At 44.1% G+C, this 15,947-nt stretch overlaps 1 protein-coding gene across 3 annotated transcripts in view; it reads left to right on the top strand.

Moving 5' to 3' along the window:
• The first annotated feature begins 825 nt into the window (after positions 1 to 825).
• Positions 826 to 15,947, top strand: part of ndst3 (N-deacetylase/N-sulfotransferase (heparan glucosaminyl) 3) — a 108,462-nt gene continuing 93,340 nt past the window's right edge. The window contains exons 1-4 of one of the 3 annotated variants that reach the window (XM_061246289.1): positions 826 to 964; positions 7,081 to 7,219; positions 11,583 to 11,794; positions 14,356 to 15,646. In XM_061246289.1, the coding sequence (XP_061102273.1) occupies positions 14,657 to 15,646 (990 nt within the window). In that variant the 5' untranslated portion in view covers positions 826 to 964; positions 7,081 to 7,219; positions 11,583 to 11,794; positions 14,356 to 14,656. Of the gene's footprint in view, positions 965 to 7,080; positions 7,220 to 11,577; positions 11,795 to 11,962; positions 15,647 to 15,947 lie in introns of those variants that run through there. The other 2 variants (XM_061246288.1, XM_061246290.1) reach the window with 2 other exon arrangements.

Here is a 15,947-nt window from a genome sequence, read left to right as displayed (position 1 = left end):
TATGCTGTACTGTGTGTCTATATTGTTTATGTCCCTTATTTTTACTTTGGTATGTGGACATGAATAAAAGTTTTCAAATCTGTGTGAGCAACAGTTTCTGTGTTTCTGTGTACGTGTGTTTCTCTCTGTGTGTTTCTGTTTGTGTCTGTGCATGCAGGTACACGTGCGGGTGTTTCTCTGTGTGTTTCTGTTTGTGTGTGTGTGTTTCTGTTTGTGTCTGTGCATGCAGGTACACGTGCGTGTGTTTCTCTGTGTGTGTTTCTGTTTCTGTTTGTGTCTGTGCATGCTTGTACAAGTGCGTGTGTTTCTCTGTGTGTTCCTGTTTGTGGGCATGCAATGTTTGTGAGTTTGTGCATGCACGTACGTGTGTGTGTTTGTATGTGTGTATGCGTGTGTGTTTCTGTGTGTGTGTGTGCATGTTTCTGTGTGTGTATGCATGTGTGTGTTTCTGTGTGTGTATGCGTACGTGTGTTTCTGTGTGTGTGTTTGTGTGTGTGTACACGCGCGTGTGTGTGTGTGTGCGTGCGTTCCTGTGTGTGTGTGTGTGTATGTGTGTGTGTGCATGTGTCTGTGTGTATATGTGTGTGTGTGCATGTGTCTGTGTGCATATGCATGTGTGTATGTGTGTGTGTGTGCGCGCATGCATGTGAATGTGCGATTACCGCCGCTTGTGTTCTTCTTGCGGTAATCCACCTACACCTCCCCGCCCCCGCACTTCGGTAGGATGCTGTGTTCAAAGAGAATTACGCCGAGACGCACAGAACTGTGCTATTCCCTCCATCTTCAGATGCCTCCCATAGTCACCTGCGTAACGTGCAAGGTGCACAGACATCCTCCATGTTTGCGCCCAGCGCCGCTGTCTCCGAGGCTGCACGGCGCTTCTATAAATACACACCTTCTCCAGACCCCGGCCGCAGTTCAGGACAGAGAGTGAAGACACTTACCCGAGACCGTCTGCAGAGAGGTGGGTGAGAACACTCATCCTTCATCCTCCGCCCTTCTTTCTCCCTTTAACGCCGGGACCCAGCTCCGTGCTTTTCATTTCACGGGGTGTGTCCAATCAGAGCTCACATACTCCGCGTGTAAAATATTAATCGCTCTCGAATGGCATTAAACATCGGCTTAACTTTGGTCTGCAAATGTTCTGCAGTGTTTGCGCAGTCCTACAGAAGTGTCGGCGTTTTTGTTGAGATGTTTTTCTATGTTTAGACATCATTTAGTCTGGAGTCTGGAGTCTTTCTTTGCCATTTAGGATGTATAATTCATTTGATTTGCTTGGTTTTGATCATCATACAAATTTAAATTATCATCAGAGAGGACAAAACTGAATTTTAAATTGCAATAATTTGTTTCACTAATTAAGAATTACGCTATCCTTTTTTACTTGTTTAATTGAATGTTCTTTTTAAACATTTCAATATCTGTCTTGACATATTCAGATTGAGCAACCACAAAATAATGAAACAATCCAAAATAGCAACATTTGCAACTCTTAGCACAAAACTGTATAACATATATTTTTCAACATGTAATTTCATTTTAATGAAGTTGTGTTATTAGTTTAACAAGAAAAGGCACTTGAGATAAATATGTTCCATATAATATTTACAGTAGCATACTGTTGTTTGACAACTTTTTGTTCTGAGAACTTTCAAAACTTTTTGCCAGCAGTTATTTCCCTTTGGCTTTCCTGAAAAATATTCTCCTCATCTTATGTAGCCTAGTATGTTCATCTTTGGCTTTACAGGAGTAAGTTTACATATTTACAGTCACCGAACCGAACGAAGAGAATGTTGGAACCCGGCATCGCACCACCTGCAAAATTAATGATGTCAGGGAACGAGAGCTAACGAGACTCTGTCTCCATGAACAAACAACGAATTGTTGGGAGCGCCGTTCCCCCGGCCAAGGTCCCGACACAGTGCTACGGCCGCGCTACCCGGGGTCGTCCGCAGGTCTGTGCCTCACGAAGCCGTGCAGTTACTCTTCTGCGTCACAGCGCTGTGGAGCAGATTAAATAGTAGTCCGCTCAGCTCCACGTTTCTGTTACAGCCCGTTAAAACAAATTTTACCAATGGCTGTTCCTGATCCAACTGAGACATAAAGGAAAATCAAAGCAGCGTCAGCAGATCAAATATGAACAGATCATGTACGATTTAGTTTTCATTTGGCCCGGATTTATTTCTTCTTCTTTTTTGTTCCTTTCTCAGTATTAATCTTCTTTAATATAATGTACTGCATATATGTACACGGTTTTAAAAAAATATGTAAATTCACTCATTTGATGTTATTTAAAATAAAAACATTACATATGCATATACTGTAAACTGGATGCATTTAAATAACTGCTGTATGCAGTTTGATATAATTAGTATATGCAGGCCTGTTGAATTTAAGTTATATAATACAGACACTACAGGCCAGTTTCACAGACACAGCTTAATCTTAGTCCTGGACTAAAGTGTCTGTGAAACTCACTCCATATACAGTATATTAGTGCCAGTTGGTGAGCTGAAAATTGGTCAGGCGGAAAACTTCCCCTGAAACTGATTATTGATCTTTACCAGTTTTCTGTCATTTTCAGTTGTTTTCAGTCATTGATTTTCAATACAGCGATTAAACATTCAATGCCATCAGATATAGCAGTTCTCCACAATCAGGCCATTTAGCGAGTAATACAATTACTTTTCTTTGTATTTCAAAATTGAGCACATTTTATCAATGTTATTTCTGAATACATGTAGACCACTGCTTTCTCCGCACTCATATATTCATGACAGAGCACTGTAAAAAAAGATTTAATCATTAAGTTCACTTTAAAAAGTGCATTCTACAGCACTCTTAATGACTACTGTAACTTTCAGCATAACCAGCAATAAGAAAATGTATGCTTCCAGATTGTTTAAAATCTGTGCATCTGTGTTTCAATGTGAAAACGTTTGTGCCCATGCTGCCTTAAAATGTAGTTAATGTAACTTTATTAATATTAAAAAAATGCATTCTCAAGTACACATAACTTAAAATCTTAAGGCAGCACAGAGACAAAAGTTTTCTTTTTTCACAGTGAACACAAATCATCTTGAAGCGTAGGTTTTGTTATTGCTGCTGAAAGGTAATGCGGTAGTTAGCAGAGTGGTGTATCTTTTTCATTTAGTGTACTTAGTGATTAAAGCAGATCTTTCTAAATTGAATTTATAATTTAATCTCCCTAACACGATGTGAAGAAGCTGTGTGTTCCATGCCAATTGATTAGTCAGATCGTTGGCGGTCTTGTTAATCGAGGACAATTAATGAAAATAAAAGGTTGAGACCAATGATCGGTTTACAGGAAAGTTTTGCACCCCACCAATTTCAGCTCACCACCTGCCACTGAATGCACACATATATTACACCATGACGTATTGATAATTGAACATATTTAAAACACAACCCCCTACTGCATTTCATTACCGAAATAGAACCGGCTGTTTTACTGCGACTATTTTTCCATGTTTTTATTATCTTAGCTATGCCCAGCATTTCTTGTGCATTGTGAACATAAATATATTTAGCATGATCATATGGAGGTAGTTACATTTTTCTTGACATTAATATGTGGACAAGCACAAAACCTAATCTCTGATTATTTGACTTTATCAAGCTTTTTTGAAAGAACTGTGTGAAGACATGCAACCATGCGGTCATGTTGAAAAAATAAATCACTTTTCTTGGTCACAGTTTTCAGAGTGTGGGCAGAATTTGATCAAACAATAATGATAATGATAAACTGTCAATTTGTAAATGATCATATAATGCTATTTGAAAGCATTCTAGTGGGAGGCAATTTAAGTGTTATATGCAATCGTAATAGAAATGGTTGTTATTGCTCCAAAAATATTTCCCGTAATTATGTTTTGTGGTTCATAATCCATGATGTATGCTGGGAATTGTAGTTATTTATTCCCTCTGTTGAATTTCACACTGCCTGACACCATGATCAAATTTTCTTCATTGCAATTTGTGTTGGACGTGGGCATTACTTTAATATCAGTAATGACTACAAAACACACATTCCCCATTCTCACAAAAAATTATCACAGTTTTATTTCATTAGCCGATACCCTTACCGTGGATGACCTGAGATTGAACTTGATATTTCAAGACTTTTTACACATGGATTTTTGACCTATCGTATTTCTACACATCTTTCTTGCATGTACCAGTGGAGCCATTTTAACCTGTGCCCGGTTAGTCCCGAGCCCATAGTAACCAATAGCAACACCATACCCCAAGCCAATAAATCCAGCCCCGTCCGACCACCTAAACTCCTCCAAAACAAACATTGAGAATCCACCCAGGGGACTATTTTGAACACAACAGCTTCAGCGCCCCTCTCTGCTCAGGAGGAAGGGCGTTTTTTTTCTACACACGGGCGACCGCAACCGCTCTGTCTGATCCTCCGCATTCACTCCTCCACCTCCGCCATCGCAGCGTATCTGCAGGTTAGCAACCGTCTAACCTAAAACAGGGCTTAACCGTCTGGAGGGCGTGGAATCTTCCAGAAGCCCCCGAGATGAAGGCGTACCCCCCGGGCCCATCTTCGGTACGTGGCGGGATTGGAGCCGTGCCGGTTCGGCGGGGATTAAAACCGGCGTTACGAAAGTTAGCGGCACAGAGTCCGCCATCCCCGTGGCAGAGAGACCGTGGCGGGATCGGGGCCGTGGCGGTTCGGCGGGGATTAAAACCGGCGTTACGAAAGTAAGAGGCGTAGAGTCCGTCATCCCCTTTGCGGAGAGAGCGGTGGCGGGATCCCATTAAACTCAGACTAGATCTGATAATGGAAATGTTCCGTTTACTCAGGGGGGTGTGAGTGCAGAGCGCGGCAGGGCCCGGGTCTTTGAACAGGGGAAATAGCTTTAAGTTGAGGGAGAGATAAGACACAAACAGCAGCCTGAGTTCCTCGGCGTATTCGAGCGTTTCCCATCCCAGCGAACCACTATTCCTATGTAGGCATAAATGCGGGGCAGTGAGAGATTATACACAAACCAAATTCACCCCCACCGGCTCTTGCATACGTACGTATTTCCCCCGGCGATCATGAGGAAGATGGTTTCAAAGTCTTCTCCACTTGTCTATGTAATATGTTTTTTCGTTACTTTACACTGCATTTTCCATTCTGGATTAAGGAAAAAATGTATTGTGTATTAGGTGCTTTTTCACCCCCGCTTGACTGAAGTAAGCTTTCTCGGGTCGTGGACTTGTTATGACGATCTTTTTGCGATTTGTTGTTCTGTAATTGGTGAAGCTGTATCACCAGGTCCCCTCTATTGTTTATGTGAAGCATGGAGTCTAAGTTTCTATATTTCTGATGACCATATCGTTTTTCTATTACATGCCATCGTAAGCAATTAATGACCTTTGTCCTATCACATGGAGCTGTTTTCTTCACAGAGGAATCTCTAGGATTGGATATTCCCACTGAAATACTGTTATCTAATTGGATAATGAACACAATAGTACAACCAATGTGATGTAGAGTGCACTTTGTCGTATTCATGAGATAACGAAGCACCATGATGTCATGCATTAATAGAGCTCTCTGCACTCTCAGAAAAGTAGGTTCTGAAAGGGTTCTTTGGCTTCATTCCATAGGGTAGCCCTTTTTAGTTCTTTATGGAACCCTCTGTCATTGGTGTGACGTGTGAAAACGCCCGGACAAAGAACCATTTTGCCTGACGAAGAACCCTTTAACTAGATAGGGTTATTCTACGGAACCACAGTTTACTTATTGGAACCATTTGTTTAGAGTGTGCCTTCACCAGTATAGTAACCGTATTGGCTTACAAAGTCTAGATAAATAGCCAGTTCAGATAAAAGAGCACATTTAAAGTGCCATATACATGTAATGTACAGTGATGTTGGTGTTCCACACAGATTTCCCCTCTCTCAGCTCTTTCCCTCACAGGTGATAGGGGACGGCCATACTGGATCATGGGTTCACAGAACCACTTTTGTGTGCTAACCAGCCCCATGCAAGTCATGCATATGGTAATGCTTAACTGAGAGGGTAGCTTGTAGCCTAGTGGCTAATTTGCTTGACTGGGATGTGGGAGGTTTGAGGTTCAAGCCCCAGTGATACGTTAGATACAATTAATTAACAGACTGTATGCTGTCGCAGTAGAGTTTCAGGTGAATTGGTTTGTTGTTCCAGAAATGGAGTACATTATGGTTGGTGCAGCTGTTGGGCCCTCGAGCAAGGCCCTTAACCCTGCATTGTTCCAGGAGGGATTGGTCCCTGCTTTATCTAATCAACTGTGAGTTGCATTGGATAAATATGTCAGATAGGTAACGGTAATGCAGGCTTCCCTTCCCTGCAGAAATGAGCAGGTCAGAAGGTCAGTGAGCACAGAGACATAGATGGAAAGAGATCAGAGACCAGTTCATGTGAAAGAGACGGTTTAAAAGAGCGTAGCTGTATAAAAGTGCTTTTATAACTTCATAAACCAGTACAATGGCTCCAAATAAAATGCCCCAGTAAGAAGCAGCAGCATAGCCGGTTGTTCAGCCAAGATAAATGGGCGGGCCCAGGCCCCCAGCCCTGCCTATGTGGTCCGTATAAAAGCAGTTTTAGTTACGACTTCATTACTTCCTGGGTTAATTTTTCAAGGAAAATAGCCAGAGTATCCTACAGAATTGCAGCCATTTGCATTTTCCTCAGCTGCTGAGCCAACTGACCAGAGGGGGCGCTATTGCACATTGAAACCCTCTCTGTCTCCAATTGAGCTTTGCCACTGAAGGCCCTGTTTCACAAACCAGGATTACTGAGTTACTGATATTTGGGTGGGTTCCAGGTTTTACTCAAGGACAGTTATCCAGGTAACTCAGTAATCCTGCTTTGTGAAATACCCACCTGAACCCACCTTACTTTAGTTTGTTTGTTTATTTATTTGTTTCTTTTGTTCACTGTTTCTCTTTCTAGGGCAAATGCTTTTGAGCACATGTTGGTGTTAGCTCAACCTTCATAATTTCACTCACTGCTGTTCGTGAAAAAGTTTTACTCCTAATACCACCATGGTAAGATTGTGATCCCTGTCTTCTTAGGAAACACAGTGAACACAAAAGGAAAGGAACAGCGTGTGGAAGCCCCTCGGTTTAAAGGGATAACAGGGGCCCAGGGTGGATCTTTGGGGAGAAGAACACCCAAGGAAAGGCTTCTGTGAGCTCTAAGTGCTTGTCCTGGGTAAGTGAGTCATTAAAGAGCCTTTCGCCCGGAATGTTCTCTGCACTCTACACTGGAGCCTCCCGAGCAGGTCCTCTGAGCTTCATACTCAGATACGTATCGATTTCTCCTCCCATATAACTTACAATCAATTTCAGACTCAGGATATACATTCAGGTTAAGTGGCCATTTTAAGGTTAAACTACCGCGCTTCCTGTGCCTGAGGTTTGTTTGACTGATGCAGTGTTTACCTGCATTGAGCTGAGTCCAGCATCCAGGTAGGGTTCTGCATTGTGTTTGCATTCCCTCCAGGAATACCTCAGGTGGGGGTTGTAAGGTGGATAAATTGCCCGTATATTCTGTGACACTAGGACATTAGCTCCGGAGGAAGGAGCGGTAGTCTGGCAGTCGGGGTGTTGCCGGTTCAATCCCCTGGCCTGCGTATGGTGAAGAGTACCTGCCAACACAAACCCCCAATTGGTCGTGTCGATCTGACTGACGGCTTGCATGGCAGCCTTGGGAAACTGTTGGCATGTGAACAGATGAATTAGATGCATTAATTGTAAAGCATTTTGGGGGAAAAAAATGTATAAATGCTGTCATCCTGTTACCCCTCATCCTCTGTATCGTAACGGCTGAGGGTGTCCTGCACCCCACCCTTCCCTAACCCCCCACCCAGCTCACTTTGGCTTTCTCTGAATCCACATGGGACACTCCTATTCGATACATCCTGTTTACCCTCCCTAGCTCAAGTAGATAGTCGTGCATATCGTATCGAGGAATCCATTATTTCCTGTTGCGGCGCACATTCCGTAGTTTAAACACTTCCACGAAGAAAACTTTACTATGCCGCCTCACCGAGACGAAACAGACTCCAGTGTGGAGGAAACGCAAACCGTCTTCATTAGCGGACGGCGCACGGGGACGCAGGTAACCGCTCGATATCTCAGTCGCATTCGAGAATGTGGGGGTGCTGATTTAAGCATCTGCTCTACGGGAGTGAAAACGGAGAACTGATAAATCATAGCCACGCGCAGCGCAGCGTAATGCTGAGCAGAGCGTTGGAAAATTCTCCTGTGGTCAAGAGAATCCTAGCCATTCAGGAACCTCATTCATCAAAGTACCAGTGTACCTAATTACCTAACATGAAACCCTTAATTTCTTTAAACGAGCAGATTTAGCTAAACACAATTCCAGTATTTAACTAAGTCTGTATTTTACGGACCGTTCAAGCGTAAAACACGCCGGGATGGTAATTGTGTGCAATAGCGCCGTTTCTGACCCAGAGACCTATAGAATCATCTAGAAGCCTAAGCAGACGGCAGTAATCGGAGACAAATCGTCAAAGATAAGCTTATTCAAAATAATAAAGCAGGATTGCCGGCTGCTTCCTCCGTTTTTTTCCCCAATCAAGCTTCCATGCGGGAAACTGTAAATGTGAATTTAAAACAACAACATCAAAAGGATTGGAGAAGCGCTTCTCTGCCATGTTAAATTAACCATTAGTACGAATGAGCAGAAATCTTAGGTAAGGGATTGCAGGCCTGGTAAAGGATTGCAGGCCTGGCTGTCTAAATTTCAAGAAAATGTGAATAAGCACTATGAAATAGCTTGTGTGATTGACCATGCATGCCTGAATATGGTCTAAGGGAATGTGGTAAAACAATGCATAATAATTTCATAGCACTTACCTTGCATAAACCTTTCATGATAATCTTAATACGTATATCACTTTAAATTAAAAACTCAAATGCTTTATGTTAAGAATCTGGAAATTTTGGGTTAGTCAGGGCAATTCATATTCTCAAGCGATGACCCTGAGACATGTTCTCCTGTTGACAGCTATATTCATGTGTAATCTTCTTTATTCAACTCGGTAATTGGATTCATACTAAAGTAGTTGTTGTTATTAGTGAAACATTGATTTATGTTTCAGTAAACCTTTACAGTTTTAATACCCATGCACTATATGTTTGTCAGATCTATAATATATGATATGTGTAGGCTATGTGCTATTTATTTATTTATTTATTTAAAAATTTCCCTTTGGAGTGATCAATTTAGTTTATAAAATCGATTCAGATTAATCACACTAGGACAAGGACTGAGATCACAAAATCTAGGACTGAAACCACAAACCGTCTGGTCACAAGAATTGCTTTGTCATGCTTCTAGCAATAACAGAAGTTTTTTTTTTTCTTGCTTTTCCTGAGCTTGTTGTTATTTTTGTGGCAATAGCATTGAACTATGGTTCAAAATGTCACCTCGTGTGTATGCGTGGTGATGCTGATGCTGTCACATGCTTTATTTCTTTGTTTTAATCAGGAAACCAGAGCCTTGGCGGCTTTAGGATGAGCGCGTCATATTTCTTTCGGTAAGGCAATCCTGTCCCAAAAGTTATTCTGAGAGAGTAGCTATTGTCGAACCCTCGAATACCGAACTGTCGACTTCACATCCCCACAATGCCCGACGGGCTGGCTTTGTGTGTCAATTTGAATTTGAATGGAAGACAACCCTTTCCCCCACCTTCAGCCCTCTTCACGACGTGAACTGCATTCGCCTTCATCTCACCGCGGGGCAAACGGGCCGTTGAGCGCGTGAACCCTAAACAACAGGCGCACTCAGCAAACAAACAATCTTATTTATTTATTTATTTATTTATTTATTTATTTATTTATTTATTTACTAAATGCATTAAGCCTGCTTGGATACATTAGATATCGGAAACGTTTAATGCCAGGAAAGGGTTTGAAAGGTCGGAGGAGGAGGAGGAGATCTGAAACGTTGCCAGCTCTTCGCATTCGGTACAAATGAGGCGACACTAATGGAAACTATGCGAAATATCGAAGAAACTGCTTTTAACTGGAGACATTCGTCGCGCTCCCGAGGCTCCGTCTCTCTCGCAGTAAGAGAGCGGCGGCGAGCACGGAGTCAGGCAACGTATTCTCCTTGCATTATGTTGAATTCAATGGCACTTTAAACCATAAATCAGTGGCTACTTCAGAGGCACCGAAGCCTCTTGACAGACGGTCTTTGCGATGCCGAGCCTCTAGCCCACTAAAGGGAAGAACACCGAGTGTGTTCACTCGACGGTTTCCACTAACGAGGCCTGTATAATCCCACTGTTTATAACCCTACTCTTCAGGAAACCACATGATCATGCTCTCCAATATAACGCGCGGCTCCATCGGGCGCTGCAACCACTTGGCACCTGACACTAGCTACTTTCACATCAGGGTTTCCAGTTATTCTGCAGCTCACTGGTTGGGAAATATGGAGGACGGTACACTATTTCAGAATTATTATTGAGTGCTGCGCTTAGCCTATATCCACTCAGATTCGACCTTCCACAAATGTCGTTTTGTGTTTTGGTGATTTATTTATTTTCTTTTTTTTGCGTTTATTGAACGAATCGTCAACCCCTTGAAATAGACCCGTATTTTAAAATAATAAATACATAATATGTACTTTTTGAAAAAAAAAATATTTTTAAATATTAGAAAGATCTATTATGTATATTCTATTTTCCTTCGCATATCAGATCTATTTTGCGATTCCAAGTTTCTATACTTGTTAGCTTGCTTCTCTACCATACTACTAATGAAACACGTGCAAATAATACATTGAAAATAATATTATTTAATAAGCTACATTAGCGTGCTACTTGTTTTTTTGTTTTTTTGCCTATTATTAATATGATTTTGCAGAATCAGTGCGGCAAAGCATTGAAAGAAAATCAGATCCGTATCCGCTATGTGTTAATGAATACTCTGGGCTGCCTGGGAACGTAAGCCCCCTAACCTGTGTCTGAGCTCCACTGACTGAGGGGACGAATGAAGATGAAAGCCAAGAAGGAGAATAACTAAATTATTCCGCTCGAGGTTTCATCTCAGGCCATTAACTAGGTGGAGCCGGGTTGATGTTGTGCACCTGCACTGTTAGAAGCGTGGTTTCATTCTTTCTTTCGTTTTTTTAAAGAGAAATGGCAGGACCAAAACAGTGACAGGTTCAGGGCATCCTTCGGGAATACCCATTCAATCAAGAGACGGGAGGGAGGAATTCGGCTGAGCGCTGAATTAGCTTCTCGGGGAATGTAGGGATTCACGTGCAACGTCCAAACGACCAAAATGGCTCCTAGCCTTTGAAAGACTACCGTGCATTATCTGTGGGAATTGGCTGTTTGTGTCAATCACCCCCCCCTCCCGTATGCATCTCGTCTTTCTTTTAGGCTACTCCCGTAGGTGAGCGAGGGGAGACGGGCGGCGCTCGGGCAACAGAGACAACGGGGACAGCGGTAGCAGCTGCCGCGGTTTTTTTCTTCTTCTGTGCGCTGTGATTCAATACTTCTTGTGTCTTCTCCGCCGCTATAATCCGTGTAGCACAGAAAGCGGGCTGCAGGAAGAATAATGGTGAATAGAGCCCTGAATCATTCCAGCTGGCTGCATCTCAAACAGCGCCGCGGAGAGAATGGGACCGGGCTCCCGTCTTCTGTCACAAGAGCACCAGCGTTTTAAGGAGTTTCTCCCAGAAATTGTTCCAGAACGCGCGGCGTCTTCCCTTCCTTTCCCCCCGACAGCATACACATTTCGGCTGGAGGTAAGTGATGAACGCGCCGATTCCCCGCCTCTGTTTCGAGAGCAGCCTAACGAAATGCTGGTATATCCTACTGATTATAAGTTTTCGAGCATCTAATGTCTAATGTGCGTGTAGTTTTCACTGGTTTCTTAGGTGTATCTCGGAACATCCATCCCCGATTTTTGTTGTTGTTTTACTCTAAAAAGGCACAAGATCCTCCTTGAGCTTGGATATAGGCTTGTCACGTTTCTGTATTTTGGGGGAATGTTCAACGCCAGATAGATTTTGAATTAGTTTTTATTTTGATCGTGATCGCACTATAGCATGCATCCTTTTATGTATAAACATTTACAACAGAGAAACATTATTTTACAATATACACTCGAGTGTCCAACCATATAGCAACACCTGATATTAACAATATTTTGAGACAAATTAACTACGTGCGGTTATAGTGACACTATGCATGAAATACGCAAGAGAAACACAGTGCAAGGATGCAATGAGAAAAAGTGAGTCTGGGGTGGAAATACACAAGCGTGTTTCAGTTCTGATTTATTGACAGAGAACATTTGAAATGGTAGCGGTGGTTAACTGCATCAAATACGATGTTGCAGAACTATAGTTACGATGCGCTCTTCGTTAAAATTATGTTTATCAAAGAATATTGAACACATTATACAATATACCTTATAATTGAGTAAAAAAAAAGAAAAAAAAGAAAGCCGTCCAATAATTGTGTGCTAGTTTGAAAAGTCTCACATTTGTATATAGGTTTTTGAAACGTAGGCGCGCCTGCTTTTCAATAGATTTATAAGTACAAACTTTTTTTTCCATTTTTACCCACACGATGAAACAAGCTACTTATTATTTGGCCACTTGCATCAAGTTATGTTAAAGTTGTTTCGAAGTGACATGTTGGCAATAGCTGCCCCCTAGTGGTAGAAGTGAATTTGAGGGGAAATTGAAGCCTTTTCGCCTTTTTTCCGATCGACACGCGCTCAACGCAGGCGCTGTGGATGCGCAGTACCCGAGGACATCAGTCATCCGCGGAGATAAGTAGCAAAGCGCGTTTCCAAGTTAACATGACAGTGCAGAAAGGCAGATTCGCATAACACATCTGGCAAAGTCCTGAGATTTCGTTTCATAAATCAGACCCGACCACGGTGTGTGAAAGCGTTCACTCTCGCCCCAGATTTCCTTCTCTGCTTGAGAGAGAGGGGAGAAGATAAAAAGAAAAGAAATAGCCACATTTTTTAGACTTATATCTTGTTTGCCGTAGGTTTAAGTAGCTCTTCGACTTGATTTGTCCGTGTGGGTGAAGGAGGCACAGGTGTTTGAAAGGAAAACAAAATACAGGCACCCTTTTCTGCTCCATTAAATTGCTCTGGGACTGAACTGTGGATGACAGGACTGTCTTTCTTCTGAAAGCACATATTCAGACACTAATCCCCTCTTTTTCCTTGCTATATTGTATAATTCATTTTGATCCCTGCCGTTCTGAGCCTTCTCTCCTTTTCCTCGGGATTCAATCAGAGAATAGGATTATCGTCTGCCTGAATCTCATGAAAATTTTATTAAATTAATTGCCTCAATTGTCTTAGTGTAGCTGTTTAAAGCTGGGAATTAAAACAGTAATTTAAAGTTGAAGTTTTTTTCCACTGCTTAACCAAAATTATGATTTGGAACTAAGTCACATTTATCCTTTTTTTGTTATTTTCTTTTATCAGGATAATTACTCGCAGCATACTGAAGTGGGCTAGCAGTACTGCTGTAATAATATCCTAAGATTGATTCGGAATTAAATCCCCTTCAAAAGGGTTTGTCTGCTGCATTTTAAGGAATGCATTTCCTTGTAGATATGTACTTGCGGATAGCGTCATTGTTATTGCTGCCAATTCGCCAGCTTATTATAGAAGATGAGCAAACAAAACCTCTGGTTGCTGTTTTTTTTTTTTTTTTTTTGCTCTCCCACATCCCTCTGTGAAGTCAGCACCAGCCAATCACGGCCCTGTTTGCCCAATCTTCTGCCACCCTAGGGAGCCTATGGCCACAGCTGGCTAGTGACAGTGTGCTGATTGAAAACAACCTGCAGGCTTGAAGTGCTCTTCCTGGCCCCTTCAGGAGTAGCTTCTCTCCAGATGGGCCCCCAGGAGGGCTTCAGGTGCCCACTGAATACAGCGTCTGGATCAGTCGGGTCTGTGAGGCCCACATGCGCACTCTCCAAGAGTCCTCTCCTGCATTCAAGTGCATCTCGAGCTGTTCGTTTGGAGAGAAAAAAGTTCCCAGACACAAGTTCCCAGAAACACTATACCGTATGTAGGGTGTTAAAACTATTAATTATTGTCCCTTGTAATTATTTAACAAGTCGTACAAAAGGAAGCCAAGTTGGTTTGGGTATGCCCAAAAAAAAGATTAATTGAACGTCTTTTATGAACATGCTGACTGTGAAAACTATCATTAGTACTACTATCTAAGCAACTTTCTTTGTTTATTCCTCCTAAATATAATTCTAGGTGCGCTTAATTAAGGGATCATTGAAGTCTCACACTAATTAATTTTTTAAAAACCTTTCATCACAGGTAACACCGAGACGACTGCGTGGGGAATTAACTGCTGAGATTGTCTCTCCCAGTCTGCGGATAAATCACGATCGGTGCGTGATCTCTCCCCCCGCCTCCCGCCCAAAGCTCACCCCATTCCCCAAACATCCGGAAAGCATCCTCCTCAATGTCCTGCGATGGTTACATGAACACGCCATGAACCCCACCGAGCCTCGCCACCACTGCCTCACTTCAGGAGAGTGATCGATCCAAACCCGCCGTCGAGAGCCAGCGAGAAGAGCACAGCCGAGCCTCCGGGGAAGAGCGCGTCGACCTGACCATGAATCTCGCCATCAAGCTGCGCAGGAACCTACGCCGGCTGGTGATCCTGCTGGCCACCTTCTGCATGGTCAGCATCCTCATCTCGGCCTACTACCTGTACACGGGCTCCGGGCAGGAGCTGGAGCTGTCGGACCGGGCCACCGACATGGACTGCGGCGACCTGAAGCTCCTCCCTTACCGGCTGGCGGAGATGAAGGCCCCCAAGCCCATCGACACGTCGCGGAAGGAGCCGGTGGTTCTGGTGTTCGTGGAGAGCCAGTACTCCCAGCTGGGCCAGGACATCATCGCCATCCTGGAGTCCAACCAGTTCCAGTACCGCTCGGAGATCGCCCCGGGGAAAGGGGACATCCCGCCCCTCACGCACAAGGGCCGGGGACGCTACGCCCTGGTCATCTACGAGAACATGATGAAGTACGTCAACATGGACTCGTGGAACCGCGACCTGCTGGACAAGTACTGCATGGAGTACAGCGTGGGGATCGTGGGCTTCCACCGGGCCAATGAGAACACGCCGTCACTGGCCAAGCTCAAGGGCTTCCCCCTGTACCTGCACAGCAACCTGGGGCTGAAGGACTGCTGCGTCAACCCCCGCTCCCCGCTCCTGTACGTCACCAAAGCCGAGGCCGACAGGGGCCCGTTGCCCGGCGACGACTGGACCGTGTTCCACTCCAACCACTCCACCTTCGAGCCGGTCCTGCTGGCCAAGCCGCGGCAGACGGCGGCCGCCAACGGCAACGTGCCGCCCGGCTTCTCGGGCCAGGCGCTGTACGTCACCGTGGTCCAGGACCTGGGCCTCCACGACGGGATCCAGCGCGTGCTCTTCGGCAACAACCTCAACTACTGGCTCCACCGCCTCATCCTGGTGGACGCCATTTCCTACCTGACGGGGAAGAAGCTCTCGCTCTCCCTGGAGAGGTACATCCTGGTGGACATCGACGACATCTTCGTGGGGAAGGAGGGGACCAGGATGAACGTCAACGACGTTAAGGTAAGCGGTCGGGGTTGGGGTTGGGGCTGGGGTGGGGGAGAGAGGGGGTGGTGTTGGGTCCTTGGAGCTCATTCTTCTCGACAGGCCGAAGAGGCCCATTAAAGTGTGATGAAAGGTTGAATGGTCTTCATTCACCCACTCCCACATTCAGGCCAGTGTTGCTGCTGAGCCACACTGAGGGCTAGTCCCCGGCCTCTTTGTCTCCTGACTTCATGACTCACTAAAGGCCTTTCAGTCCTGGGGCTCCGGGTGTGACAACAGCATAAAGCCGTCGCGTTATGCAAAGTGATTCACGGCCTCT

This window comes from Conger conger, chromosome 6 (genome assembly GCF_963514075.1).
Source record: "Conger conger chromosome 6, fConCon1.1, whole genome shotgun sequence".
In the NCBI taxonomy this organism is placed as follows: Eukaryota; Metazoa; Chordata; class Actinopteri; order Anguilliformes; family Congridae; genus Conger; species Conger conger.
The sequence above is the reverse complement of the archived record's forward strand: the minus strand, read 5'-3'. Positions and strand labels throughout refer to the sequence as shown.